The 10,264-nt window shown below is 57.8% G+C and overlaps 1 protein-coding gene across 1 annotated transcript; it reads right to left on the reverse strand.

Annotated features, from left to right (window-relative positions):
- Window positions 1-1,017: 1,017 nt before the first annotated feature.
- On the reverse strand, window positions 1,018-8,129 carry SFTPB (surfactant protein B). The gene is made up of 10 exons (XM_047068811.1): window positions 8,066-8,129; window positions 7,613-7,740; window positions 7,194-7,265; window positions 6,695-6,820; window positions 5,961-6,113; window positions 5,624-5,713; window positions 2,878-3,061; window positions 2,560-2,720; window positions 1,596-1,676; window positions 1,018-1,080 (listed from the first exon to the last, which is right to left on the reverse strand). The coding sequence occupies exons 1-10, from the start codon at window positions 8,127-8,129 to the stop codon at window positions 1,018-1,020; spliced, it is 1,122 nt and encodes a 373-aa protein (XP_046924767.1).
- Between the last annotated feature and the right edge of the window lie 2,135 nt (window positions 8,130-10,264).

A 10,264-nucleotide genomic window follows, 5' to 3' on the forward strand; every position in this document is an offset into this window, starting at 1 on the left:
TCAACAGGCTGGAAGACCCAGCTCTTCCTGGTCCTGGAAGCCCTGGTTGCTGGGGAGAGGACACTGCCCTGGTCCCCTGGGCAGCTCCCCGGCCCTCAGGGTTCCCCCCAGCTGTCATTAGGATGGAGGGAAACATTAATCTGGTCCCTGTGGGATAGGTCTGAGTTGGGGCAGACACTCCCTCCCCCACAGGGGCTTGTGATTCAGGAGCAGGAAGAGTCAGAACCTGGGGCTTGAGCTCCAGGAGGGCACGGGGTTCATTGTTTTATTCCCATCTGTAGGCCTTGTGCCTAGAATGTGGCCTGGCCAAAGGCACCCACGTTTTTTTAAAAAAATGAGTGAACAAATGGATAAATGGCTGTCATGTTAGGGGCTGGCTCTGAGCATATTGGCAAAGTGGGCCAGGTTTGTTCTCAGTGACACTTCAAGCCCATGGTTGCTATGTCTGTCGCTCTCAGGGTCATTTCCCTGTCCTGGGGCACCTGGTCACAGAGGCTGCATCTGACTTGCCCCTCACACTCCAAGGTGCTACCTCTGACTTGGACAATGATAGGGAGAGAGAAGTGCGTCTCCGGAAGGCGGGGTCCGATGATGGTGGGGCTCCTGGCGTCGGAGGAGACAACATTTTTGTGCAGCAAAGTCTGATTTCCCCTGAACCTCAGGAAAGGTTGGGCTTGGTACATCAAATACAGAGCATCAGTGGGTGCAGAGGGTGGCTGCAGCTCCCCTTGAGGGCCTGGGACAGGGCAGGGGAGGTGGGAGCTGGGCCTGGCACCAGCAGCAAGGATTCTGAGGAGAGGGTGTGAGAGAGGCCATTCTTGAAGTGGTGTCGTCAGCGACCCTCAGAAGCCTTGAGCTGTGGCCTGTGAGGAGGAGCATAGGGCAACCAGCAGCACTGGGTACCTCTTCCTGCTTGGGGAGCAGGGGGCTCCCTGTCCCGATGGGTGAGGACCCACCCACCTCTTCCTCCCCTCAACTAGAAAGCCTGGACTCACCTGGCATGGCTTTGAGTTCTCATCAGAAGTGAGGAACGTGGATGCACTGGAGAGGACTGGACGTAGTCCCACACGCCCCCAGGACCTGCCACAGGGACAGCATGAGGGCCTGAGGCCTGTTCCCCATTCCCAGTTCCGAGGGGGACAGGAAGCTCCAGCTGGAAGGGGCAGCTTGCCACCAGCCACCTGGTGGGTGCTCTTGGTGTGAGACCTCTTGAGCCACTCCTGAGCCATGGGCCTTCTGGGTTTAGGGCCTGCAGAGGTAGGGTGCTTGCCCCAGAACACTCACTTCGCACCCCCTGCCGAGCACACACTGCTCAGTGAATGACCCCCGTCCCCAAATGTGCATCAGACCACACTCCTTAAAGCTGCCCTTCCCATATGTCTCCTTTTCTGTTGTTTTGTGGCTTTTTCTTGACCCATCCGAGACTATCTTTTCTGTGTTAAAACAGCATGGGGGGGAACTCCCAGTCCTGGGCCTACCCTCCGGGGGTTGCCCTGGGCCCAGAGGAGCAGGGCCTCTGAAGATCATGGACGAGAGAGGGTGGGGGCTCTGGGATCTGAGGAAAGTCCCAGCACCAGCTGGGAGGGTGAGCATACCTGGCAGGTGGTGTGGGCATCCCCACCCCTGGACACTAGGGTCTGCAGCTGGGGCATGTGCTGCTCCACAAATTGTTCACACTGAGGAAGGGGACAGAAACAGGCGTGGGGTAGAACCGGGCCCATTGCAAGACTCTCCCACCTAACCGTCCTGGCCTCTCCCCTTATCTGGATCTCCCCAGGGCTCCCTCCTGACCCAGTGGAGATCCAGCCATTGGCCTCCACTGAGCAGCTCTGGCTGTGAACGAGCCGGCATGGGCTGAAATGGAGGGTTTCTGTTGGGAAAGCCAGAGACACTGGAGATGAGGGCTTTGAAACTCAGGCACAGGGGCTGACCTGTGCCACCAACTCCCCATCCCCCCCAATTTAAAGCTCTTCTGGTCTTGGCAACCTGATGTTGGTAGGCAGTGGGGAGCCCTAAACATCATTGAGCAGGGCGGTACCATACAGAAACCTGCCTCCTGAGAAGGTAGTCATTAGGCTTCCCTCAGGGTTTTACTTTGTGAAGGGAATTTACTGTATGGACTCTGAGTCCTGGACTCTAGGACCTTCAAGCCCAGCCTTCTCCATAGGTGGGTTTGTCCCCAGTGAGTCACATTGAGAGGAGGGATGGGGCGAAGACAGGACGGGGGCCCTGGAGAGAAGGCCAGGCCCCCTCCTGCTCCAGTGGGCCCTGGTGTTATTCAGCTCCTCATTGATAACTGGGCCTCATTCTTTGCCCAGGAGGGAGGCCTGCAGGTCCTCTGGAGCCCGAGCCCTTCGTCCAGAGGCAACTTGTGACCGTAGCAGGTTTTGCCCTGAGTTATTGTTCCGTGTTTTTTTGGTCCCTGGCCTGTCTGTCTGAGCTCCCCAAGGGCAGTGGTCAGACCACTCTGTGTGTCTCTGACTGGGAAGACTTTCCTGGGCTCAACCGCTACTGTGGGCAGGCCCAGGGTCCCAAGTCCCCCACGTGCCTGTCCCGCACCTTTTGCCTGTCTAGCCAGGAGCTGAGGCAGGCCTGGCGTATTGCCTGCAGCATGGCCGGCCCACTGCTGTTCCCTGCCTGGCTGGTTACAAACATGCAGAGGTGGCACGTGGACTCTTCAGGTAGCCATTCTCCGGGCAGGGACTCCAGAGCTGTGAGGACTAGAGAGGACACAGTGAAGACTGCTCCGCAGAGGTACTCAGTTCCTGTCCTGCTTGGTGCAGTGTGGGGGGACTGGGGAGGGGGAGGGCGGTGCAAGGCCAGGGGCAGGGGAAGAGAAGAGTGGGCAGTGGGAGGGGGCTGAGGCAGCAGGCTCACCTGGGCCAGCAGCGTCCTCGTTGGAGCAGCGGAGGACGAGGCCACAGACCAGCTGGGGCAGCACGCGGCCCAGCAGTGCGTCCAGCAGGAGGACGGTGTAGCGCTCGGCCAGGCACTGGCAGATGCCCCCCACCACCAGGGGTACAATGTGACACACCTGGCCCACGGTCATGGCCAGCACACCCTGGGGTGGGGGCAGAGAGAGGGCAGGGTGGGACCTTCCCTGGCAGGATCTACTCCGTGCCCAGCGCTAGTGGTTCTACCCTGTTCTCTTCTGGGAGGGAGAACGATTATGCCGGGCATTGGAGGGTCCAAGGGGCTTGGCCAGAGTCACTAAGTGAGTGCAGGACCAAGGTGCAGACCCAGCCCTGGGTCCAATGGCCCTGGAATTGCTGATAGGATCATGGCCAGCCCAGACGGGTGAGCGTCACCAAGGCCATATGGTGGCCCGGGGCATAGGTGCAATCAGACCTGTATCTTCTCCCTGCAGACCCAGGGCTTGCTATGTTTCCCTGAAGGTGGATTAGCTCTCATTTGTGGCTTCTGGAGCCAGCATGTCCCTGGTTTCAGGAGCCCCTGGGGGAAGCAAGGAGTTTCCCCAGCCCACGCGGATCCCGAACTCAGCCTCCTAGCTGAAGGGCAAGGAGAGAGGCAGAGGTGACGAGCACTCTGGCTCATTCGCTCATCCTTTATTCATTCAATCAATACGCGTAAAGAAGCTGGATGCCACAGACTGGCCTTGGGTCTACCCCTGCTCGCGGCCCCACTGCCCCCATTGCTGGGAAGGTGGAGTTGGGAGCAGGACACAGTGAACTGCACGTCTCTGGGGTGTCTTACCTTCCGAAGGGATACATTTCACCAAATACTCGCACCTGCTTGTGTCAGAATCCACACTTGGCTGAACCTCCCCACTTTAGTGACAGAGGAGTGGTCCTGCTCTATCAAAGGCCAGCCTGTGGCGCACCGGACACCTGCCCCTACCTTCTCAAGTACTTCACCCCTATGTTACACTCTCCCCCCACCTCACTGCTTCTCCCACCTGCTGGCCAGTCTCATCGGCACACAAACATGACTCACTTGTCTCTGCCTCCCTTCCCGGAGAAGCTTCTTGAAGGAATTGTGGATATTTGCCATTCTACTTCTTGCCCTCCCTTCTCCCTGGGGCCCACTCCATTCGGGCCTCTGTCCCCATCTCACTGGTCGTGCCTGCCTCCACCTCACAGCAGCTCTCAGCCCCTCCTTGAAATGCTTCCTTCTCTCTCTGCTTCTGTGACATCACGCCATGCTGTGCCCTCCCCTCCCCTCCCGCTCCTTCCTGGCTGTTGCTTATGCTCTGGTGCTGGCATTTCCCCTTGCTGAACTAGGCCTTCTCCTCCACCCTGTCCACACCATGTCCCTGGATGTCCCTACTCTTTCCCTCAGATTTAAATCTTGTCCACAGCCAGCAACTCTCAGATGGATGTCTCTGGACCTGAGCTTTCCCCTGAGGCTTGGGGGTATTCAGCTACCTGCTTAACATCTCCTTTTGTAGGGCACAGAGGCGTCTTGGACTTCATGGCTAAGGAGCGTTTTAGTTTTCTGGCCAAGCCTGTATATTCTCAAGTATATGCATCTCAACTGGTGGCATCACCAAAGGGCCCGTTCCTCAAGCCAGTCGTCCATCCTAGATCCTCACTCCCCAGGCCCCTTCCGTCACCCAGTCCCAGTGAGCCCGCCTTCTCTCACCGTGGTGACTGCAATCATCTCCTTAATGTTCTCCTTTCATTCTTGCCTCCCACCTGACCAATCTGCTCTTCAAACTGTAGGAGAGCAATCTTTCTAAAGCGCGAATCAGATCACGGCATCCCCCTGCTTGAAATCTTTCCAGAGCTGCAGATTGCATTCACAACAAAAGCCAATGTTTCCTAACTTGGCTTAGATATTTCCGCATGGCCCGGCAGTGCCTGCCCCTCTGTCCCCTTCTCTGACTGCTCTGCCGGGGCCCACCTGCCATGGCCACACTGGCTCTCTGTTCCTCAGGCTTGCCATGCCTGTTCTTGACCGTGACCCTTCGTCTGCCAGGGCCTTGTCCTCTTAATCCCCACCTCCCCAGAAACTCTCCCTGACCAACCAGCTCAGCCCCTCTCGTCATCGGTTTTGATTCTCTGCTCTGAACCTAACTGCAAAAACCCTTTCCCCCCACAGTGCCAACTTGGGAAAGTGGGGACCTTGTCCGCTGCTATGAGCCCTCAGTGCCAGGAGGCCTGCAAGCTGCCATCTGGGAAGAGCTCAGGGGGCAGGGCCTCGCTACCTTGTACCCTATTCCAAGGCAGGGCAGCCCTGGGCCGAGGAGACCCTGGGTGATGGTCACTACAGGTCTGGGATACTCCCAAGTTTGGCACGGGTAAGGATGGGGAATGCACCTGCAGAAATTCTCCTTTTGCCAAATTAAAGCACCTTTTCTACGGAGACAACTGGGATTCTTTGCTATCAGATGATGAGCTGCTGGAGGACAAGACCTGGGTCTTTTTCATTTTTGTTCAAAGTAGGGACAATGCCTGGCATAGATGGGGGGCTTTACAATTGTTGAATGAACCCTAGCCCCCGGAGCCTGAGCCTGAGCTCTGGGGTCCCTTGTGAGGGGGCAATGCACCGACGTCTCCCCCCTGCCTACTTCTCTTGATGGGTGTGAGGAAGGGTGGGGGAGGGTAGAGCTGTGGAAGGGCCTGCAGAGCAGAGCAGCTCCGAGTATTCCTGGATGCCTCACCTTGGGAATCACGGCTTGGATTCGCTTGATCAGCATCCTGCAGAGCCAGCAGAAGGGGAGGGGGATGGGGAACCGCTGCTCCATGAGGTCCTTGGGGAGAGAATCGCCTCCAGGTGAGGCCTGCTGGGCTGGACACCGGGAGAAGGCATCCTCCGGGCTCCGCCTCCCCCGCTTCCTCCTTTCCCCTTCCTGCTTTAGGCCCTGCTTAGAGCTTCTTTTCCCTTTCTGGCTCTGCCCTTCCCAGAGCAAACACTTATGGGCCTTGGCTGTGGCCCCAGCTCTCTGGATTCCCATCTGTCTGGTATGAGGGGCCAGCAGTGCAGGGGGCCTCCCTCACCTGTGTATGAGGCCCAGGCCTCGCCTGGAGGGCTCTGGGCAGCACGGGAAGGGTCAGCTTGTCCAGCAGGGGGTCTGACGGCTCCGGCTCTTGCCCTGGCTCCGGACGCTCAGGTCTGCACAGGCCCAGGTACTTGCAGATGACCTTTGGGTTCTAGGGCACAATGCAGGGTGAGGGAGGGAGCCCACTTCCGCCCAGCCTGGCTCAAGGACTTGTACTAAGACCACTGGCTTTGAGCCTGGAGTGGAGGCCAGCAGGCTGGTTGGGAGCTGTGGCTTAGGGTTCTGTGGCGAGGGTGGGGGAGCCCAAAGGCAGAGGTGGGACCGTGTGGGGTGTTTGGTCAGGTGTCCGGGAACGTGTGTGAATGAGCACGAGGGTATATGTTTGTGAGAATGGATGAGTGCAAGCATGGGTGTGAGAGTGTGTTTGTATGTTTGAGTGATGGTGTGGGTTCTACATGAGAGTGAGTGTGTAGTATGAGTGTGTGTGAAGGGTGTGAGGGTGTGTGGTGGGTCTTTATAAGCCCACCGTGCAGGCCCACTCTGTATGGTATAGCGGAGCAGGTAGGGCTGTGATCTGGGGCACCTGGCTGAGGACCACTGCATTTCCTGGAAAGGCCATGGGTAGGATGTGGGGGGGGGGGCTGGGGTGTTGTATGTGTGGGTAACTCGGCATGGGTGGGCATGGGGGCTGTGCAGGGAGGCAGGTTGGAGGTGAGGTTGCTGGGCTCTCACAATCTGGTTCTGGAAATAGTCGATGACCACTGGGAAGTAGGTGTCGAGCATGTGATGGCACTGGGGCACGAGCAGCTTCAAGGGGAGAACGTCACACTCACGCTCCAAGAATTTCCGTATCGAGTCCTGGGAGGCAGTGAGAGGCCGACAGGGTTGGAGAAGGGACAGTCAGGCTGGCCTCTCTGAGATCTGTCCCCACCCGAGTCCCTGGATGCAGGACCACCACCAGGTGGACTGGCCACCCTCTCCCAGGGCTCTAGAGTTCAGAGAGTGCCAAGGAATTAAGTAGTTGGATATAGGGAGGGCTCTTCCCCCTTAGGAAAGACGATTTCTGGCTGTGCTGCTGAGCTCACTCCCGGGGCCCTCTCCTGGCCAGGAGGATCCTGGAGTCCCCGGGCAGACCTGGGCCTCGGCTCCTATAGGGGGCTAACCTCTGTGCCCTGCTCTGTCCCCCCAGCTGTTGGCCCATAAGCTTCATCCAGGATTTGGGCCTCATCACCTGTAAAATGGCCTCCTTGGTCATCTTGGTGAGGATGCGGACGATGTCCTCGCATTCCTGGCACAGGTCATCCTGGGGAGGGGGCCCCAGGTGGGGCACTTGAGTGGGGGGCATGCCCCCAGCTCAGGTGTGTTAGGCTAACAGAGCAGGTAGAGGCTGACAGGACACTCTAAGGCACAGGCAACTGCCTCCCATCTTATCCCATCCCATCCCATCCCATCCCATCCCATCCCATCCCATCCCATCCATCCCATCCTATCCATCCCATCTTATCCCATCCCATCCCATCCTATCCATCACATCCCATCCATCCTATCCCTCCCCTAGTGGGGCTTGAATCCCCTCAGGTCCATCCAGAGGTTACCCAACACCCTTTATACCAGACTTCCAGTCTCGGTGCATCCATGGGTGGTACTCACAGCTCTTATGTAACCCCAGACTTCCTGTAGGCAGTGCCCCAGCGCTCTACACTGCAAGGCTTGCTCCAGGCTTTGGCACCAGAACTCAGGGCCCCGGGCACAAGTCAGAGATGAGGCGGTCCGGTCAGCTGCAGTTTGGGGCCAGAGCAACCTTGGAATTTAGGCCACATCTGGCACTCTGACTTCACCCAATCTCCAAATCCAATTTACTGGGAGCATTTGGCCATTAAACACGATGAAGTCAGATAGCTCTGCTTTCCTGCTCTAGCGCCCACCAGCTGTGGAACCTTGGACAAGTCCTGGAGCCTCTCCGAGCTCATCTTGAAATGAGGCTATTGTACAAAGTAGGGATATGCCTGCTTCAGAGCCAGAGCTCAGTAAGCGTGGAGATGCCCAGGATGTCTCACCTGGCCCCAGGTGAGCGGGAGGCGAGGAGGGGCTGGGGAGACTCACCAGCGCCTGGGCCACAGAGTGTGGAGAGCAGCAGCAGCCATGGCAGCAGGTGTGATTTGGCCATGTCACCTCCACAGCCTGGATACCCTGCTTGGGCGGGGGCCCTTATAGCAGGCGGGGAGAGGGGGGTGGCGGGGGAGGGGTGTGGGGGCAGGGCTCTGTGGGAGCAGCAGGGACCTCAGTGTTTGCCTTTGCCCTGGAGAGCCCTCCAGGTGCTTTGATCCCTGCCTCTTCTGAGCAGTGACACTCCTGCCAGCCACCGTCTCTCCACTACCGACTCCTGCTTGATGCCCAGTTCCCACTCTTCTGTCCTCCTGCCCTGAGTCCCATGAGCCTGGACTACTGGCGGCTTCTGAGTGTCCACATCTGGTCCCATCTCTCTGGGCTATGGAGGAGACTGAGGCAGGGCCAGGGCAACCAGAATGAGCCCCCTCCCATTTCTTCCCCCGTCCCTCGAGCCTCCTCCACTCTTGAGCAAGCTCTGAAGGGCTTCCTGCCTGGCTCTTGACCCTGGGCAAGCACTGAAGGAGCAAACCCAGGACCATCCTAGGCCACCTACCTCCACCCTCTCCTTACTCTTTTCCCAGAAAATTCCTCTGGTTCTAGGGACTCATGATTGTCATTACTCAAGAGAGCATTTACATGAAACAAACAAACAAAACCCCCCAAGGTCCCAAGAGTCTGAGACAAGGCTGTGGGGATGAGATTTCCAGAGTGTCTCTGAGCAGCCCTGTCCAGTGATGCTGCCTATGTCCCCTAGGGACCCCTCCAGGGTGGGGGCTGGGCACAGCTGGTGGTTCAGGAGAAAGAAAGTGTCCTCTGCAGCGGCACAGGCTCCAGGGTCAGGTCCCATGGCGGGGGGGGGGGGGGCCCGCACCCTGGGGACAAGCTCACCACCTGCCAAGGGGCAGACACTACTGCGAGTGCAGGGGTAGAGAGCATTAGCTCCTTGTCACCATCTTGGCGATCAGTTTATCTGATGACTGAGGCACCCTCTGCAGTGGAGGCTCTTAGCACCTGTGTTCCAAGAAGCGCCCCGATACTCATGGTGCCAGTGGGGCGGGAGTTAGTGCCACTGTGCACAGGATGGTCATGTGACACGCTGGGGGTCCCCCAGCCATTTGTGTGGTTTCTGTGGGCCTCAAGCCCCTGCCAGTATGAGAAACACAGTTGCCATCAGGGAGCGTGTGTCAATGGGTGATGAAAGATTGGGAACAGGGTGACGTGGGTACACTCCAGGGAGGTGGGACTGGAATGTGCTAGTAGTTTACTAGGTGTGGAACAAAGGAGCCAAGCCGGATGCAATCAGGACTGAGTGAGCAGCAAAGCGGGCTTTGCGGATGGCTGCCTCCAGGGGACACTGCTCAGGGGAGTCTCACAGCTCTAACAAGGAGCCCTCAAGGCCAGTGGCATCCATGGTGGTTTCTCACTTAAGTCCCTGGGCAGAGCAGGTTGTCTTGGGTGGGGAGGCTCTGCTTCCCAAGGTCATTTGGGAGCCCAGGCTCCTCCCTTTGTCTGTCTTCCTGTCTGCAGGGCTGGAAGTCCTCCCTGGGATCCTCTACCTCTGGCCGGCAGGGCAGGGAGAGGAAGACTGGAAGATATGAGGACAGTGTGGGGGCTGGGCCTGGGAGGGGTGCCCATCATTTCTGCTGTGAGCTCATTGTCCAGAACTCAGTCAGAGGTTCCTTTTAACCACACGGCAGGCTGGCAGGTGCACTGTTCCTGTTTGCCCAAGGGAAAGGGGAATGGCATTGGACACACAGCATGGTCTCACATCCACCCAAGTGAATACAAAACTGTGTTTTGTAGATAGCAGGTCTGTGGCTTCCATCGAATCCTCCAAGAGGGGTTGGATTCTCCCCACTGCTGAGAATTGTCATCCAAGAGCATAAATTAGAGAAAACCCAGAAAGCCAACCATTGCAGAGACCCCGGCCCAGGTGGCGAGGTGGCGGGGGGAAACAGGCAGCAGTGCGGGTGCCCTGCCTCATGGTCCCCAGGATGGTATCCGGGTCCCCTTGCTCTGACACCACTGTCACCACCATATCTGATTAAAGTTTGGCTTTTCATGGGGTGTGGATGCAGCCTGCACAGATCTGTCCACTGCCCAAATTCTGGAAAAAAAAACAAAACAAAATAAAACAAAACGAAAAAACAAAAAACTCCAAACACTGTTAGCCATCCAGGATTTGGGACCCTC

This window comes from Lynx rufus, unplaced genomic scaffold (assembly GCF_022079265.1).
Source record: "Lynx rufus isolate CCGP_SWC_20201006 ecotype Redwood Valley unplaced genomic scaffold, mLynRuf1.p SCAF_8, whole genome shotgun sequence".
NCBI classification, from domain to species: Eukaryota; Metazoa; Chordata; class Mammalia; order Carnivora; family Felidae; genus Lynx; species Lynx rufus.